Raw genomic sequence first — 20,447 nt, 5'->3', positions numbered from 1 at the left:
TATTGTTGGCGCCTTATGTATGCTATGAGTGGAACTAAACCAGACATAGCTTTTAGTATGAGTAAGTTGAGCTAATATACTAGTAATCCGAGACAAGATCATTGGGATGCTATATATCGAGTCCTAAAGTACTTGAGAGAAACTTTAGATTATGGGATATTCTATGAGAATGAACCCGTTGTACTTGAAGGGTACAATGATGCAAATTGAAATTCTAATTACAATGAGTCATTATCCATAAGTAGTTGAATATTTATCCTTAGATCTAGAGCAATTGCTTGGAGATCCAAAAAGCAAACAGTGATAACCCATTCTATAATAGAAGCAGAATTAATAGCACTAGCATTAGCTAGTATGAAAGTTGAGTGGTTAAAAATTCTCCTAATGGAGATACTGTTAAGAGATAAGCCAATTTAGCTAGTCGGATCAATCCACAGGGAACGGGATAAAGAACTTGTTCAATTAAAACTAAATATTGCATTTTATTGATAAAGAACTTGTTCAATTACAAAGAATATTACAATGAAATCAAATTTGAACAAGAATGAAAAAGAAACACGCAGTGACTTAAGCCCGTGAGTACAAGGGCATTTTCATCATTTCACTGATGTGACGATCGACCACTGGGACGAATTGGTCTTACTGCAACTTAATATCACTGGTGGCCTCTTCCGATATTCCGAGGATTGAAGGGGTGCGAAGAGAATGGTTCAAGCCCTAGAGAGGATGTCTTTCAAGCTGCTGGAGATGTTGGGTATTGATTTGTTGTTGTCGCACATGCTTGGGTTGCAGCTGCAGAGGAAGTCACCGATTGAGACAAGGGGAAAAAGCCGACGAGAAGTCATCAAACATAAAACAATAAAGATGGAGTAACAGATGAAACAAATTCAAAAGGAAGATGAGATAAGATAACTCATTAAATAAAAGGACCCAAGAGGCAACTTTCAATCCACGATAAGTCTTGGTTTGGCCAAGATGCCTTAGCGGAGTGAAACAAATCTCATTGAACAACAAGGATAACACTCCTTTCATGCCAAAATGAATCCTTAAACATCCTGCCATTTCTCTTCTTCCATGTTTGCCACCAAGCCAAAAAAGCCAAGATTTCCAAACCCAACACCATCTCTTAGAGTACTTATCGGTCACTTCGCTCTTGAACAACTTTGATTTTTTAGTCAAGGGAAAACTAAAAAGAAAGAAATTGGTCGCTTTGCTCCCTTACTTATAGGTTGTTTTTTGGCTCGAGTTTATCATCTTAGATAAGCACTGAAATCATCATTCTTTCACAAAAGGGGAGCCAAGGACCAGATCTCTAAGGGTTGAGCTTTGGTGAACCATGATTGCCAACTGCCCCCATGCTGCCATAAAAAGCGATTGGAATGATGGACAATACCAAAACAAGTGCACAACAGTCTCTCCGTCATGCTCACACATGCATCAACAATTTGAAAATTACTCCCCTCAGTTATTGATATGATCAAGAGTATTAACATGGCCAGCCAACAAAGTCCAAGACAAAAATTCCGCTTGAGGCGAGGGACCTACTCCCCAAATCAATCCCTTAGGCAGCCAATCCAAGCTTGGGTCTAAACATGACGTAACATGAAGCCACCGAGAACTCACCACTTAAAGAGAGAGACAATTGTACTCTTGATCCATCGTCAGATGCCACTAAGAAGAAGGAGAAAGTCTGAAAGGATTTGAATATTGCCTTCCAAATGGGAGAACCTCTTTTCAAAGAATAATGCTTAGTCCATTCAAGTTGTTCCCTTGTGACTTACATTATACAGTTGCGCTTAGAGTCTGTTTTGCTTTTGTTGAGTCTGATGTAAGCTGCCAGTTCAAGTGAATCAATACCTCGAAGGGACAACCCGTATACTTAAACTATAATAGCCTGCGGGCAAAATTGTGAATGAAGTAAATGCGTTGAACTTTCTGTTACGACAATGAAGCCATACATGATACTTCAAGTACAAGGTTTTGATGATGAGCAAGTGGAATCAACTGCATTTCAGCTAAGGCTATGAAGAAATTGAAGAATTCGATGAAGAATCTTTGAAGACTAGTGTGCAAATGTTTAATTCATTAAAAGTCTTAGATTCTTGTAAGAGCCTTACTTAGAGTGCATATTTAGGTTGCATTTCACCTTAAAATTCTTTAGAAAAACTTTTCTAAAAAGAACCCTCTTGAATTTTTTTTTAGAAAACTATTTTCTTAAATTTTCGTGTTTATTAGTCGATCAATAGACTTACCAGTCGACTAATCCTTTCGCGCCATATTTTCTAAAAACTCATTTTTGTCAAATTAGTCAACCGAAGGTTTTATCAGTCGACTGGACAAAATGTCTGTTTTCTGGAAAATTAGCAGCAGTCGACTAATGGTTTTATCAGTCGACTGAACAAAACATGTGTTTTCTGAAAATTTAGCAGCAATCGACTAATGCTTTTATCAGTCGACCAGACAAAATGTTTGTTTTTTAGAAGATTTTAGCAGCAGTCGACTGAAAGGTTTTTCAGTCTACTAATGATATTATCAGTCGACTAATTTTTCTCTAGTCGACTAAGTTTCAAAAGTTCAGATTTTCAAACAGCTCGATTAACAGATCAGTCGACCGACGATAACTGTCAGTCTACTAATAACTAACTATTAGTCGACTAACTGATGTTTCAGTCAACTAATTTTGTCGTTTTCCTGAAACTTTAAAAAAGGCGTGTCTTTTCATTTTTCAAACGTTTTGATCGTTCAAAATGGATGGTTTTGACACCCTTTCATACTCTCAACGTATAGAAAACTTTAACTATAAATATGAGTGCATTTTACACTCAAAACAACAAGAATTCAATTGATTTGAATCATTTACTTCTTGCTTTTCACTCCTATTCATTCAAGTATTTGTTTTCTCACTCACTTAATATTTTCACTTTAGTTTTTCACTCAAATCACTTTGGGAGATAGTGAATTCATGAGTAGAATATTTCAACAACCTCAAAAGCCAATTACATCTCATTTGCATTCAAAAGAAAGGCTCATAGGTTGTATTGTAAGTTGTTACTTATTTTCTGTAAAACGAAGGACTCCTTGGTGTAAAGAAGTTGTTTGCTTTCAGTAGGGTTGTTACTGAAAGTGAGACCGGTTTTGGTCTGTGTGATCTTGTAGTTAACAAGGTTGATAGTGGAAATCTCAAGCTGGTTTTGCTTGAGGACTAGATATAGGTCGGGATAGACCGAGCCAAGATAAAATCTTGTGTTCTTTGTGTGTTTGCTTTTCAAGTTGCAAAATCCTTCAATATTCCTCAGACAATTTTTAAAAGCACTATTCACCCCCCCTCTAGTGCTCGTTGCCTCGATCCTAGTGCACTTTTATTTGGTATCAGAGCAGGTTTGCTATTATTTTGATTTGATCATCATCTAGCATGGCAACTACAACATCTCAACACAAAGAAGGATGCTCCTTTGTTCATCCTCCTCTCTTTGACGGAACAAACTATGGTTACTGGAAAGTAAGAATGACAATATTCTTGCAATCCATGGATCTAGATATTTGGAGAGTTGTTTCAGAAAAGTACCAAACTCCATCAACTGATTTCAGCAGATGGACCGATGAAGAAAAGAAGATTGCTTCACTTAATGCCAAGGCAATGAATGCATTATATTGTGGCATTGACAATGTAGAGTTCAATCGCATCTCCCAATGCTCTACAGCAAATGAAATCTGGCATACTCTTCTCGTGACTCACGAAGGTACGTCAAAGGTAAAAGAATCTAAAATTGCTTTTTTAGTTCATAAATTTGAATTGTTCAAAATGAAGCAAAATGAATCTATATCGGACATGGTAACTAGAATGACCGATATAACTAACACTTTGAAATCCCTTGGAAAAGAATATTCACAAGTGGATTTAGTCAGAAAGATCCTAAGGTGTTTAACTCCTGAATGGGAGAGAAAAACCACTGCTATTGAAGAAGCAAATGATCTTAACACTCTCACTCTTGAAGATTTGGTTGGTAACCTTATAGCATATGAAGTCCAACTTCAAGACAGACAAGAAGAAGAGCCCAAGAAGAAATCTCTTGCTTTTAAGGCTACTTCTGACTCAGAAAATTCAGAAGAAGATGAAGATGAAGATATTGCCTTCATCACAAGGCAATTCAGAAGATTCATCAAAAAAGGAAGATTTCAAAGAAAGGTAATGAAAGCAGATTCTTCCAATCCCAATGAAGTCAAGTGCTTTAACTACAAAAAGGCAGGACATATCAAGAAAGATTGTCCTCTTCTCAAAATCAAGCCCAAGGACCAATTCAAGAAGAAAAAGGCATTTCAAGCATGTTGGGATGATAGTGACTCCTCTTCCGATGAAGAATCAAATGAAGAAGTCACCAACATGTGTTTTGTAGCACAAGAAGATTCGGTAAGTCAAATTGACTATGATGAATTATTTGAAGCATTTAATGATTTATATGCTAAATTTAAGAGTCTAAGTTCTAAAAATAAAGAGTTAAAAACTGAAAATTTAACTTTTGACTCTCAAAATAAAGTGTTACTTCAAGAGACAGAAGATCTCAAGGAGGAAAACTCTTGTCAAGCATTTGAGATAAAAGAAGTTGGGGTTAGAACCAATCTCTTACAAAAAGAAATATCTAGTCTAAAAGAAAAATCAAATGATCTTCTTTCCATAGTGACCAAATTCACAAATGGTCAAGAGAATCTAGAAAAACTTCTTGGTTCTCAAAGATGCTCGGCTAATAAAACCGGATTGGGATATAGCTTCTATGATACTCAAAATAGACCAAACTATGTGGTGAAAAATCAAAGACATTATTCTCAACCATTTGTTCATAGAACTAAACTTTCTAGTTCTAATAGAAATGCATCTAATCATGAAAATTATAATGCTTATATGCCTAGAAATGATTATTCTAGACATGATAAATTCTTTTATAGAAAGAATATTTATTATCAAAGGAAACCAAAATCCAAATGGATATGGGTTCCTAAGACTAACTCTCATGGACCAAAAAATAGAAAGGGGTCAAATGCTCTGTTTTCTAATTTTGTTGTAGGTACACAACATAAGGAGCAAATGGATATTGGACAACGGTTGTTCCAAACATATGACTGGAAGGCCGGAGTTATTTTCCACCCTCCAAAATAAGGATGGAGGAACCGTCACCTTTGGTGACAATAACAAGGGAAAAGTGATAGGTATTGGTAATATTGGTAATCCAAAATTTCCCTTGATAGAAAATGTTCTTTTAGTAGATGGTTTAATGCATAATTTAATATCTATTAGTCAATTATGTGATAAAGGTTTTCATGTTTCTTTTGAAAATGATTTATGCTTAATTTTTGATTTGCAATCTAAAAAGATTGTTTTTAAAGGTAAAAGAAGGAACAATGTGTATGAACTATATCTAGATGAATTACCCACTTTTAATGAAAAATGTCTTATTGTTTCAAATGAAATTCAATGGTTATGGCACAAGAGACTTGGACATGTTAACTTTAAAATTATTTCAAAGTTATCCAAGAATGATCTTGTAAGAGGCCTACCTAGAATACCATATAAGAAAGATCACTTATGTGATGCTTGCCAAAGGGGTAAACAAATCAAGAGTTATTTTAAAGCAAAAGATATAGTTTCAACAAAACGTCCTCTTGAACTTTTACATTTAGATCTATTTGGACCATCTAGAATTCAAAGTTTGAATGGTAGCAAGTATGCTTTTGTTATAGTAGATGATTATTCTCGGTTTACATGGGTGATTTTTCTAAAAAGCAAAAATGATGCTTTTTCGGAATTTTCTAAACTTTGTAGAAGAATTACAAATGAAAAATCTACATCTATAATTAAAATTCGTAGTGATCATGGTGGTGAATTTGAAAATGAATCTTTTCTTAAGTTTTGTGATTTACATGGTATATCTCACAACTTTGCTTTTCCTAGAGCGGCTCCACAAAATGGAGTTGTTGAAAGAAAGAATAGAACTTTGCAGGAATGTGCTAGAACCATGCTTCAAGATAAAAATTTACCAAAATACTTTTGGGCTGAAGCAATAAATACAACATGTTATGTTTTGAACTGTGTTCTTATTCGACCAATTTTACATAAAAACATGTTTTGAATTGTATTATGATCGTATACCAAAGATCTCATATTTCAAAATTTTTGGTAGTAAATGTTTCTTGTTAAATACCAAAGATAATCTTGATAAGTTTGATTCAAAATCAGATGAATCAATATTTCTTGGATATTCTTCTAGAAGTAAAGCTTATCGTATTTTCAATAAAAGAACATCTTGTATTGAAGAATCTTTACATGTTGCATTTGATGAGAATTGTGAGCAGATTATACCTCTAAGCCAAGGAGAAGAAGTAATACTTCAAGAAGAACCCTTGATAGAGAGTACTTCTCAAGAAAATATTCTTCTTCAACCGGTTTGGAAAGAAGTTCCTAATCATCCGCATGAACAAGTTATTGGTGAAATAAAGAGTGGTGTCCAAACTAAAAGGCAATTAGAAAAATATATTGCAAATGTTGCTTTCATATCTAAATTAGAACCAAAGAATATCAATGAGGCTTGTGATGATGAATTTTGGCTTTTGGCCATGTCTGAAGAACTTAACCAATTTACTAAGAATGATGTTTGGGATCTAGTTGATAGACCAAAGGATCATCCAGTAATTGGAACAAGATGGGTCTTCCGAAATAAGCTGGACGAAAATGGTGAAGTCATTCGTAACAAAGCAAGGCTAGTAGCACAAGGCTATAATCAAGAAGAAGGCATAGATTTTGATGAAACCTATGCACCAGTGGCTCGATTAGAGTCAATTTGAATAATGCTTGCTTTTGCTAGTTACATGAACTTCAAGTTATATCAAATTGATGTTAAAATTGCATTCTTAAATGGATACATCAATGAAGAAGTTTATGTAGAGCAACCTCCAGGCTTTGAAAATGAGAAATATCCAGAAAAAGTCTACAAATTGAAAAGAGCTTTGTATGGACTCAAACAAGCACCAAGAGCGTGGTATGAAAGACTACGAAATTTTTTAGAATAATCTGGTTTTTCCATTGGTCGGGTAGACTCCACTTTATTTATTAAAAATCTTAATTCAGATATTCTTATTGTGCAAATTTATGTTGATGACATAATATTTGGTTCTACTAATGATTCTCTTTGTCAAGAATTTGCTAAAGCTATGCAGAAAGAGTTTGAAATGAGCTTGATGGGCGAATTAAACTACTTCCTTGGACTTCAAATAAAGCAAACTGAAGAAGGAATCTTCATCAATCAGGCTAAGTATACAAAAGAACTTCTCAAGAGATTTGGGATGGACTCATCGAAATCAAGAAGGAATCCTATGAGTACAACTACTTCTCTTGATAAAGATGAAAATGGTAAAAATGTAGATACTAAGCTCTACAGAGGTATGATCGGATCTCTATTATACTTAACTGCTAGTCGACCTGATATTATGTTTAGTGTTTGTATGTGTGCAAGATTTCAAGCTAATCCAAAGGAATCTCATTTAACTGTAGTAAAACAAATTCTTCGTTATTTGAAAGATACTTCAGATTTCGGTTTGTTTTACCCAAAATCATCTTCCTTTGATTTAGTTTCATATAGTGATGCAGTTTTTGCAGGAAGTAAATCTGATCGCAAGAGTACTACTGGAACTTGCCATTTCTTAGGAAATTCTTTAGTCTCTTGGTTTAGTAAAAATCAAAATTCAGTGTCACTCTCAACAACTGAAGCAGAATATATAGCGGCTAGTTTAGCATGTTCACAAGTACTATGGATGAAACAGACCTTAAAAGATTTTGATTTGAATTTCTCCACAACAACTATTTATTGTGATAACACTAGTGCTATAAATCTTTCGAAAAATCCTGTTCAACACTCAAGAACTAAGCATATTGAAGTTAGACATCATTTTTTAAGAGATCATGTTTTAAAAGAAGATATTTCGTTAAATTTTATTTCCACTAAAGAACAACATGCCGATATCTTCACTAAACCTCTTAAAAATGAAGATTTTATGAGAATTAGGAGAGAACTAGGTATTTGTTCGTTTTTGGATTTGTAAAAATGTTGATTTTTGAACAAAATCTCAAAATCGCACTATATTAGTCGACCGATAAAGTTTTAGTCGACTGATGTTTTAAAATTTTAGAATGAATCGCACCATATTAGTCGACCGATATATTTCTAGTCGACTGATGTTTTTAGAATGAGTCGCACATTCTTAGTCGACCAATAAAGTTTTAGTCGACTAAATTTTTTTTTAAATTTTAAATGAAGGGACCCGATACCCCTTGGATTTTTTTTTAAACCAGTTTTTTTTTTAAATAGGCATCGTTTCACTTCAATTTTGTACCTTTTCGTTTTTCTTAAAAACAAAACCCTTAAAACGAAAACCCTCTTTCTCTTTTGCCTCTCTCTTCCGAAAAATCCTGAGAGTGTCGTTCGAACCCATCTTCGCCGGGATTTTCTTGCCGTGACAGGGAGACGCCGGAATCTTCGGACCGTGATCTTGAAACGCCGGAATCCTCTTGCAGTAACTGGCGCATCTTCAAAACACACCGGAACCCTCTTGCCGTGACAGTGTATTTTCCGCCATTGCTAGAATCCCCTTGTGGCCGACTTCACACTCGCCGTCAGCCATCGTGTCCTCCTCTGTTTCTGTTTCTGTTTCTGTTTCATAACGCCGAACAACGTTCTCCTTCTGCCGGAAATCGTTTGGAAGCCGACATTTTTGGTAACTCTGTTTTTAATCATGCCTCGTACGAAGTCTGCATCTGCAAAAGGTTTAGGTTTTCATCCTCCTACACCTTCTTCAAGACATGGATTTTCACTCAGATTACTCAGAAATCCTCTTTTGTATGATACTTTTGGATCAATTTCTGCACTACCTATTTTACCAGGCCGAAATGTTCTATTTCACTTGTTTTCTCGTTACAAAATAAGAGAATTATTTCATGGAATTTCACATCTTTTTGATGCTTGTGCAGATACCCTTCACTATCATTTTCTTATTCACTTGTTTTACACGAATTTACAAATTAATCATGAAACTGGAGTTTTGTCCTCTCTTGTTCGTGATGTTGAAATCGAGGTTGATTCGAAACTACTTGGAGAAATTCTTGAAATTCCACCTTCAGACACTCTTTTCAACACTATTGAATTAAATGATGAAAACGTTTTTGAACAAATTCTTCTTCCAGGTGCACCTCACTGTCCTCCTTTCAAAAATACTAATCGTCAAACTCGTGCATGCATTGCTGGATGAATCCTTGCCCACAATGTTCTTCCTAAAACTGGTTCTTTTGATTATTATTCCACAGATCTATCTACGGCTCTTTATGTTTTATTTGGAAATATTTCTGTCAACTGGGCCAATGTGTATTTTACAAATTTGTGGAAACAAAAACTATTTCTTCCTTATGGATGTCTTCTAACTCGTATTTTTACACATTTCAAAGTTCCCTTAACAAATGAAAAATATATTGAGCAAAAAGAGTTCTTTGATCAAACAATTTTTAAAAGAATGAAAATTAAATATCTGCCTCCTTTAAATGTTGATCAAACTGAACCATCTGATCCTACTGAACCATCAATTTCTGAACCTTCACCTTCTGCGACACCTTCATCTCATGCAAAAAGAAAGAAATTTTCTACAAGTCAAGACAATGATGAAGTTATGTAGAGACTGGAAGCTTTGGAGCTGCATCAACACACTTTTTGTGAAGATGTGACTCAACAACTATCTTCGATTCAGAAAGAGATTACTTCAATCAAGGATTTGCTCAACTCACTTTTCTGATCTTTGTTGTCTTAACTTTCATACTTTTTGGGTTGTAATATTTTAAACTTATATCTCTATTTTGCTTATGCTATTTCTGCCCTTATTCTTTTTTATTATGACAAAAGGGGAGAAAAAGATAAAAGATAGCATTACATTGAAATTGCAGGAGATCTTGCAAGACAAATGCGAAATTAAGAGAAAAAGTAAGCTTTGAATGAATGCATTTGTAAATGCATGAAGTAATGATGAATGGAAATGCAAACCAATCAATATGTGATATATGTGCTTTAAATATGCTAACTTTAAATGTTTTGCAGCATATTGATAGGGGGAGTAAAATCTCCGTCTATGCATCTAAATGCTTCATCTTTGATTAAGTTTGTCATCATCAAAAAGGGGGAGATTGTTACGACAATGAAGCCATACATGATACTTCAAGTACAAGGTTTTGATGATGAGCAAGTGGAATCAACTGCATTTCAGCTAAGGCTATGAAGAAATTAAAGAATTCGATGAAGAATCTTTGAAGACTAATGTGCAGATGTTTAATTCATTAAAAGTCTTAGATTCTTGTAAGAGCCTTAATTAGAGTGCATATTTAGGTTGCATTTCACCTTAAAAGTCTTTAGAAAAACTTTTCTAAAAAGAACCCTCTTGAATTTTTTTTTAGAAAACTCTTTTCTTAAATTTTCGTGTTTATTAGTCGACCAATAGACTTACCAGTCGACTAATCCTTTCGCACCATATTTTCTAAAAAGTCATTTTTGTCAAATTAGTCGACCAAAGGTTTTATCAGTCGACTAGACAGAATGTCTCTTTTCTGGAAAATTAGCAGCAGTCGACTAATGGTTTTATCAGTCGACTGAACAGAACATGTGTTTTCTGAAAATTTAGCAGCAGTCGACTAATGCTTTTATCAGTCGACTGAACAGAATGTTTGTTTTTCAGAAGATTTTAGCAGCAGTCGACTGAAAGGTTTTTCAGTCTACTGATGATATTATCAGTCGACTAATTTTTCTCTAGTTGACTAAGTTTCAAAAGTTCATATTTTCAAACGGCTCGATTAACAGATCAGTCGACCGACGATAACTGTCAGTCTACTAATAACTAACTATTAGTCGACTAACTGATGTTTCAGTCGACTAATTTTGTCGTTTTCCTGAAACTTCAAAAAAGGTGTGTCTTTTCATTTTTCAAACATTTTGATCATTCAAAATGGATGGTTTTGACACTCTTTCATACTCTCAACGTATGGAAAACTTTAACTATAAATATGAGTGCATTTTACACTCAAAACAACAAGAATTCAATCGATTTGAATCATTTACTTCTTGCTTTTCACTCCTATTCATTCAAGTATTTGTTTTCTCACTCACTTGATATTTTCACTTCAGTTTTTCACTCAAATCACTTTGGGAGATAGTGAATTCGTGAGTAGAATATTTCAACATCCTCAAATGCCAATTACATCTCATTCGCATTCAAAAGAAAGGCTCATAGGTTGTATTGTAAGTTACTTATTTTTTGTAAAAAGGACTCCTTGGTGTAAAGAAGTTGTTTGCTTTCAGTAGGGTTGTTACTGAAAGTGGGACCAGTTTTGGTCTGTGTGATCTTGTAGTTAACAAGGTTGATAGTGGAAATCTCAAGCTGGTTTTGCTTAGGGACTGGATGTAGGTCGGGATAGACCGAACCAGGATAAAATCTTGTGTTCTTTGTGTGTTTGCTTTTCAAGTTGCAAAATCCTTCAATATTCCACAGACAATTTTTAAAAGCACTATTCACCCCCCTCTAGTGCTCGTTGCCTCGATCCTAGTGCACTTTCACTTTCTTTTGTTCACCCTCGTTGTGATTGCAATTTCTCTCCCTCTATTCTCAATTGCTCTCTTGCACTCTGATTACAAGCTTCCGTGACCGGAAAGCGAGCTGACAAGTACTACAATTGTTAACAAGCTGGTGGAAGATGTGACTTCGCATGAGGAAGTGATTTCACACGCATGTGAATCATTCAGTGAACTGAATGATGTGGTGGCAAGCCTGCAAGAGCAGGTAAACTTACTAATGGGGCAGGTAACTTCGTTAACGACTACAGTGGCTGACTTACAGACTGAAGTAGGGGATAGTTAAAGAACCGTACGTTGCAGCGAATGGTGACCCTAAATGGCATAAATGGTGAGAGGCCATCAAGGATTGATGTGCCAAGACCCGCGAAATTCAATGGTTCTTGTGATAGCAAGGTCATTGAGAACTTTTTGTTCAAAGTAGAAGACTACTTGGATATCTAGAATGTGATCATTGAGGATCTGAGGATTAAGGCCGCAACAACCTTACTTGATAGAGATGTCATCGCTTGGTAGTGGCGGAAGTGCAGCGACATGGAGAGGGGTCAATGCGTGATAAACACCTTTGATGACTTCAAAATGGAGTTGCACAACTATTTCATGCCAAGAAATGCGCAGAGGTAGGCGTACCGGATGGTTTATGAGCTCAAATACTCTGGTTCGTTGCAAGGCTATGTCAGAACGTTCCAGAAGCTTATGTTGGAGATACGTAACATGCCAGAAGACGACATGCTCAACTAGTTCATTGTGGGACTTCAGCCATGAGCATAGTCTGAAGTAGAAAAGAAAAACCCTCATATTTTAGAAGATGCATATATGGCGGCCGAGCGCGTAGTTGACACTCAGCGCAAGCCTTTCACTCCATCCACCAAAGTCAAGAAGAAGCCTGACCACGAAGGCAAGAAGGATGAGCAGCGCGATGATAAAGGTGAGGCATCGACATGCCATCAATCTGAAAAGAAACAAAACTACACAAAGTATAACAATAGCAACAAGGGTGTGATTGTGACATGTTGGTTCTATGGTGATATGCACAATGCCAGGCAGTGACTCGTGAAGGACGATGGGTAAGCCAATGCTGTAAAGAAAGAATGCAGTGATACTGAATGTAGTGACACTAAGATGATGCAACCAAGGATGGGGGCCATGCGATCGATTAACGCAGCTAGAAGTTGCGCGGTTAAGAACATGCAGGTCAGTAAGGAACTTATGTACTTGGAAGTCATTATGAATGAAAAGTCTACTTCAGCAATGATAGATTCAGGGGCCACACACAACTTTGTCTCGCGGAAAAGGCAGAGCGGTTGGGCTTGAAGCCTGGGCCAAAGTAGAGGACCATCAAAACGGTAAACTATGAATCCAAGCCCATCCTTGGTGAAGCAAAAGACATGTCTATTCAAGTGGGGAGTTGGGTTGGCAAAGCCAACTTCTTTGTGGTGCCCCTGGACGATTTCAAGATGATTTTGGGTATGAAGTTTCTGCGAAGCCAGAATGTTATGATGTTGTCAAAGTTTAACACGTTGACGATCATGGGGTCATACCTGTCCCACAAAGTGCAGTATTTTATGCAGAAAGGCAAGTCTTTAGTGCTATCGACAATGCAACTGAAGAAGAGTGACGCATGGGGAGCAAATATTCTTAGTTGCAGTGCGCACAAAAGAAGGGAAGGTAGAAGCAGCAGTGTCGCCGACCCTAGCCCCACTATTAGAGGAGTTTAAGGAGGTGATGCCTTCGGAATTGCCGAAGTGTCTTCCGCTAAGATGTGAGGTTGATCACAAGATTGAGTTGACCCCGGGAGCGAAGCCTTCTACAATGGTTTCATACCATATGAGGTCAGTTGAGCTAAAGGAGCTGCGCAGGCAGCTAGATGAGATGTTGGATGCATGCATTGTTTATCCATCGAAAGCCCCATTTGGTGCCTCAGTCTTTTTTCAGATGAAACATGATATCTCCAAGTGGTTATATGTGGATTACCGTGTTTTGAACAAAGTCACAGTGAAGAACAAGTACCCATTATCATTGATAGCGAACTTGTTTGATCAACTAGGCAGTGCCCATATCTTTTCCAAGTTAGATCTGCGATCAGGTTACTGGTAGGTGAGGATTGCTGAAGGTGATGAGCTAAAGACAACTTCTGTCACTCGCTATGGTGCTTAAGAATTCTTAGTAATGTCATTCAGGTTGACAAATGCTCCAGCCACATTTACGACTTTAATGAACCAGATCTTCTACCCTTAGACAAGTTTGTGGTAGTCTACCTGGATGATATCATGATCTAAAGTAGCAACATGAAAGAACATGTCGGGCACTTGCGAACCATGTTTCAGGTGATGAAGAAGAATAACCTTTATGTTAAACGAGAGAAGTGTCTCTTCGGACAGAAAGAGATTAACTTCCTTGGCCACATTGTGGGGCGTGGTGCGCTGCATATGGATGGGCAAAAGATAAGGGCCATCCAGGAATGGGTTTTGCAAAGCAAAGTGCCAGAATTGCGGTCATTCCTTGGTTTGGCAAACTACTATCGACGTTTTATTGAAGGCTATTCCCTCATTATTGCGCCTCTTACCGATTTGTCAAAGAAAAATCGGGCATGGCTCTAGATAGGAGTGTGCCAAGATGCCTTTGATGGCTTGAAGAAAGCCTTAGTGAGGGAGCCAGTGTTGTGACTTCCTGATCATTCAAAACCCTTTGAAGTCCACATAGATGCCTCAGACTTTGCCATTGGCGGAGTTATTATACAAGATGGTCATCCGATCACATATGAGAGTCGCAAGCTGAAAGATGCAGAGAGGCATTACACAGTGTATGAACGTGAGATGACCGTCATTGTGTACTGCCTCAGGACCTAGCGGCACTACCTCTTGGGTGCTGCGTTTGTCGTCAAGACGGACAATGTGGCTACGGACTATTTTCAGATACAGAAGAAGTTAATGCCTAAACAAGCTCGATGACATATGTTTTTGGCTGAGTTTGACTTTGCCTTGGAGTACAAGGTTGGAAAGACCAATACAACCACAACAACTATGCCTTCATCCCAAAACAATTGGGGTCGACGATATGAACCAAAAAAGAAAATCATTCTAAGTCTTTCACATGAATTCTTCTCCTACAATCATTTCTATCTAATGTCATGTCCTCTGTGAGGTTCAAAGCATTCATATCATTTCCTATCATCTCCATCCATGTCTTCCTAGGCCTACCCTGACCTTTTTTAACTAATATATTTTTTCATTTCTCCATCCTTCTAACTGGAGCATCATTAGGCCTTTGTCGAATATGTCCAAACCACCGTAAACGATTCTCTCTCATCTTATTTTCATTGGATGAAACACCTACCTTCTTACGTATCTCCTCGTTTCGAATCTTATCTTTTATTGCATTTCCACACATCCATCTCAGCATACGCATCTCAGCTACAGTCATTTTTTGAATATGATGTCTCTTGGCAGCCTAACATTCCGTACCATATAGTAAAGTGGGCCTAATAGTTGTCCTATAAAATTTTTCCTTTAACCGCAATGGCATTCTACGATCACACAACACTCCAGTTGCACTTTTCCATTTCATCCACCCAACCTTTATCCTATGATTTACATCTCCATCAATTTCTCCATACTTTTGAATGATGAATCCCAAATATTTGAAATAATCATTCACCGGTATTTCTTGCTCACCAAGATTCACTACACTCCCATCACTACTTCGTTGCTTACTAAACCGACATTCCATATATTCAGTCTTACTCTTACTTAACTTAAAACCTCTAGCTTCCAATGTCTGTCTCCATAATTCTAACTTAGCATTAACCCCAGCTCTAGACTCATCAATCAAAACAATATCATCAGCAAACAACATACACCACGGTACATTTTCTTGAATTGATCTCGTAAGCTCATCCATCACTATCGCAAATAGAAAAGGGCTTAAAGCAGATCCTTGATGTAACCCAACCGTTATAGGAAAATTAGTTGTCACCCCTCCACAAGTGCGGACATTGGTTACTACTCCTTCATACATATCTTTAATTATACTAATGTACTTGAGAGAAACACCTTTCTTCATCATTGGCTACCATAGAACATCCCTAGGTACTCTATCGTATGCCTTATCCAAATCAATAAAAACCATATGCAAATCTTTGTTCCTCTCTCTATTTCTCTCAATAAGTTGTCTAAAAAGATGCATAGCTTCCATAGTTGATCTTCTATGCATAAAACCAAATTGATTCTCCGATATCATGACAACCTTCCTCAACCTAGACTCAATCACCCTCTCCCAAAGTTTCATAGTATGACTCATGAGTTTTATACTACGATAGTTTGTGCAATCTTGTATATCACCCTTATTCTTATATAGAGGCACCAAAGTACTCTTCCTCAACTCATTAGGCATCTTATTTGTCCGCCAAATCTTGTTAAAAAGATTTGTCAACCATTCTAAACCTTTCTCTCCCAAGCATTTCCAAGCCTCGATAGGTATACCATCTGGGCCAACTGCCCTTCTTGATTTCATTTTCTTCAAAGCCTCTGTAATTTCTTTCTTTTAAATCTTGCGCATGAAGTCACGATTCATCTCATGAAAAAAAATGGAGAAGTCTCCAAGATCTTGAGCATGACTTTCATTAAATAGCTTATCAAAATACTCTTTCCATCTCTCCTTAATCTCCTCATCTTTGACTAAAACCCTTTGCGTTTCATCTTTGATACATCTAACCATACCCAGATCCCTCGATTTTCTATCTCTCATCTTTGCAAACCTATAAATATCCTTTTCGTCCTCTTTGGTATCCAACTTGTCATAAACCTCCTTATATACCTTATCCCTCGCGTTTCAAACTACTTTTTTAGCTTCCTTCTTTGCTATCATATAGTTCTCGAAATTCTCATTATCATGACTCCTAGATTTATATAACACTCTCTTTTAACCTTAATAGCTAATTTGACATCCTCGTTCTACCACGATGTATCCTTACCTAGCGGTGCACCACCTTTAGACTCACCCAATACCTCCTTAGCCACATTTCTCATGCCACCCGCTATCTTATTTCACATTGTTTTAAAGTAACGATTACAAAAAACCGATCAAGTTTTTGGCACCGTTGCCTGGGAACGACGATTATACTCTGTTAATTCTAATTTTGTAATTTGTTGATATCTGCTTAGTTAGTTAGATTAACTGCATTTTATTTTTCTAGTCAATAGGATTAGTAGTAAACATAGGATCAACGTAGTAAGTACATATAGGATTCACGGTTATTTCTCTAGGATTCACAATTTTTTATCCTTCTGGCACGCCTAGACAGGTGAGTCCTAGATAACATAGTTTGAATTCCTATTTTTATACTTAAGTATATTTAGAATAGATTTAATTTTGTAGTTGAATTTTTCTTTAAGCATGTTTAGCGTAGTTTAATTGCATTTAGTTTTAATTCTTGTTTTTGTTTGTTGTATACTGTTTTCGTTTCATTTCCATAGTTAGAGCGCTAGTAGTTTAGGTTAGGTCACACACATCTGAACTTAGTTCCAGTGTATGCAAGGGCACAGGAATTTGGGTGTCCCACTCCAACTGTTCGTTGAGGATCCAGAGAGAATGATACGTTCTTCTCGGAATCGATCCGAAATGGGGGACCTAGAACCTGAAGCTCCAATGCGCTCTCTCAGAGAGTACTTACCTATGGAGTACACCCAAGCGCCATGCAATCGTAGACCAGCTATTGGGGTGCCTCATTACGAGATTAAGGCCAGTGTAATACAGATGCTCCCATCTTTCTATGACCTTAGTCACGAAGATCCCTACCAGCATTTGGATGAGTTTCTCAAAATTTGTTCAACCATAAAAATTCAAAATTTTGAAGATGACTTGCTGAAGTTGACCCTCTTTCCTTTCTCGTTAAAAGATAAAGCCAAATATTGGCTAAAATCCTTAGACACCATTGTTATAGGGTCATGGGATCAGTTACAACAAGAGTTCCTAAAGAAATACTTCCTTATAGGTCGTACCGACCAATTTCAGTGAGCCATAACCAGTTTCTCAGAACTGGATGACGAGCAATTCCATGAGACCTAGGAGAGGATGAAGGATCTCCTCAGAAAATGTCCTCACCACCAGGTGCCTAGATGGCAGCTGGTGCAATGCTTTTACGATGGATTGTCTGATAGAAATCATCAGATGATTGACGCTTCTTGCAGGGGGACATTCATGTTGAAAAGCGAGGATGAGGCTTGGCATTTGTTTGATACTCTTGTCAAGAATTCATTACACCATGCCTCCACCTCGCACATTGAGAAAGTCACACCCAATGGATTAAAGCAGGCTGGTGTTCTTGAAGTTGGGTCCACTATCGAGTTGCAAAGCAAGGTAGACATGATCTCTCAGAAGCTGAACCAACTCCTCTCGGGACCACCGCAACCCCAATCATATCCAGTGTGCGCATTGTGTGTCAGTCTGACGCATGTTGTTACTGAGTGCCCTTTGGCAACTAAGTACTCTGAATTTGTGTAGAAGCAAGTTCAGGCTGCTCAGGGTTATGTCAGGCCCCTGAACAACCCATTTTCATCCACATACAACCCGGGGTGGCATAATTACCCTAATTTTTTGTGGAAGAGTCCTCAGACTTCCACCCAGAGCCTTCCCTCACCGCCCACTCGGCCACCTCCATTCACTTAGACTTTTCAAAGGTTGAGCTTTTCTCAAGCCACTCATTATCCTCCCTAGTCTTCACAAGAGTCTGCCCCACAGACTTCGTTCGAGGAGAGGCTTCTCCAAGCATTCCAGAAAGTGAAAACCTCTAATCAAAATGCTTTTGAGAAGTGCAGTCAGATCCTGAGTTCATATACTCAATCCATAACGAAACTAGAATCACAAATGGGATAGTTAGCGGAGGCGCTAAGTAGGAGGCCTGAGGGTAGCTTATCGAGCTAGGCTATTACAAACCCTAAGGGCAAGGAGTTGAACTCTAGTGGCCTGTACATGACAGATTCACTGCAATAGACCAAAGCTGTGATGGCTCTTAGGAGCGGACGTGAGCATCACGTCGAGAGCAGTTCAAGGACAAAAGATCCAGAACCGATTAGATCACCCCTTGCGGCTCAGTCCTTGCCCCCAATTCAGATTCAGGATAGAGGTGAGCCTCCTCACAAAGAGGAGGACCCCCCGATGTATATTCCCAAGTCACCCTATCCAAAAGCGTTAGAGTCTCCCCTTGGCAAAGAAAAGCAAGGCACGAAGGTCCAGGACATGCTTGAGATCTTCAAACATGTACAGATCAACCTATTGTTGCTTGATGCCATCCAGCAGGTGTCGGCTTATGCCAAATTCCTGAAGGAACTTTGTACCCAGAAGAAGAAATCTAGAGGAAAAGTTCCCACCAAGGTCTATCTCACTGAGCATGTGAGTTCGATGTTGCAGCACCAGACCCCGACAAAGCTCAAGGACCTTGGAGCCCCAATCATTTCGTGCACCATAGGAAACATCCAGATAAAACGTGCTCTGCTCGATCTTGGAGCAAGCATGAACATCCTGCATGGATACTTCTATGACTCATTTGGGCTAGGAGAAATGAAATTGACCCTTATTACGCTTCAGCTAGCCAATCGACCAGTCAAGGTGCTGAGAGGTATCTTGAAAGACATGCTAGTGAAAGTAGATGATTTTTATTTTCTGGTCGATTTCATCATTCTCGACATGGAGGGAATTGACAGCCAGCACCAGACTCCAATTATTCTTGGCAGACCCTTTTTAGTGACTGCCAATGCGTGCATTAATTGCAGAACTGGAGCCATGGATCTGTTGTTTGGCAATCGAAAGGTTAGGTTGAACATTTTCAATGCCATGATGGGTCCAATGGGAGATGCAGAGTGCTTTCATGTAGATATTGTTCAAAAGTTAGTGGAAGCACATCCCGAGATATACATGGCAGATGACTCTCTAGACTTGTATTGTACAGTAGAAGATAGTTCTAGGGATACTGTAGATGTGTCTTCGGTATTTTTAGGTGCCCGTTTTTGGAAAGCACATGTTGAGCCTCTCCCACTGCTTGCTGAGACCCCAGCGAGGTCGTCGATAAAGTCTCCCCCGTAACTTGAGTTGAAACCCTTACCGGATTCACTCAAGTATGCATATTTGGGAAACGATGAGACTCTGCCTGTGATAATCTTCTCGCAGCTCACTGAGGAGCAGGAGCGTAGATTGATCAACATATTGCGAGAACACAAGGTAGCGATTGGCTGGGGGGTAGCAGATTTGAGAGGGATAGACCCTTCATTTTGCATGAACAGGATTCATTGTGATGAAGAATCCAAACCGGTGCATGATATGCAGAGAAGGCTAAATCCCAACATGAGAGAAGTGGTGAAGAACGAAGTGGTTAAGTGGTTGGATGCGGGAATCATTTACCCCATTTATGATAGCCAGTGGATCAGCCTGATTCAGGTCGTGCCTAAGAAATCGGGACTCACTATTGTAGAAAACAAGAAGAGGGAGAGCATCCCGATGAGGACCACCACAGGGTGGCGAGTCTGTATTGACTACAAGAAGTTGAATGTTGCGACCCGAAAGGACCACTTCTTGTTGTCATTCATTGATCAGATCTTAGAGCAGCTCGCTGGACAGAGCTACTATTGCCTTTTAGATGGTTATTCAGGATATAATCAAGTAGTTGTCCACCCTGATGACCAGAAGAATACTACATTTACTTGTCCGTATGGCACCTTCGCATTTAGGTGTATGCTGTTTGGGCTCTGCAATGCTCTGGTAACTTTTTAGAGGTGCATTATTGCTATCTTCTCTGACTTGGTGGACGAT

At 38.1% G+C, this 20,447-nt stretch overlaps 1 protein-coding gene across 1 annotated transcript; it reads left to right on the top strand.

The window, feature by feature from the left end:
• The first annotated feature begins 18,647 nt into the window (after positions 1–18,647).
• Positions 18,648–19,724, top strand: LOC149821228 (uncharacterized). Its single transcript, XM_089981917.1, has one exon. It carries the CDS (start codon positions 18,648–18,650, stop codon positions 19,722–19,724), a length of 1,077 nt encoding a protein of 358 aa, XP_089838043.1.
• The last annotated feature ends 723 nt before the right edge of the window (positions 19,725–20,447 follow it).

This window comes from Nuphar pumila, chromosome 12, assembly GCF_984573655.1.
Source record: "Nuphar pumila chromosome 12, dmNupPumi1.hap1.1, whole genome shotgun sequence".
NCBI lineage: Eukaryota > Viridiplantae > Streptophyta > Magnoliopsida > Nymphaeales > Nymphaeaceae > Nuphar > Nuphar pumila.
Note: the sequence above shows the minus strand (reverse complement) of the source record. Positions and strands in the feature narration are given on the sequence as shown.

Excerpts from the sequence above, each read along its gene's own strand:
- LOC149821228 (XM_089981917.1), top strand. The coding sequence starts at position 18,648 with ATGGCTCTTAGGAGCGGACGTGAGCATCACGTCGAGAGCAGTTCAAGG.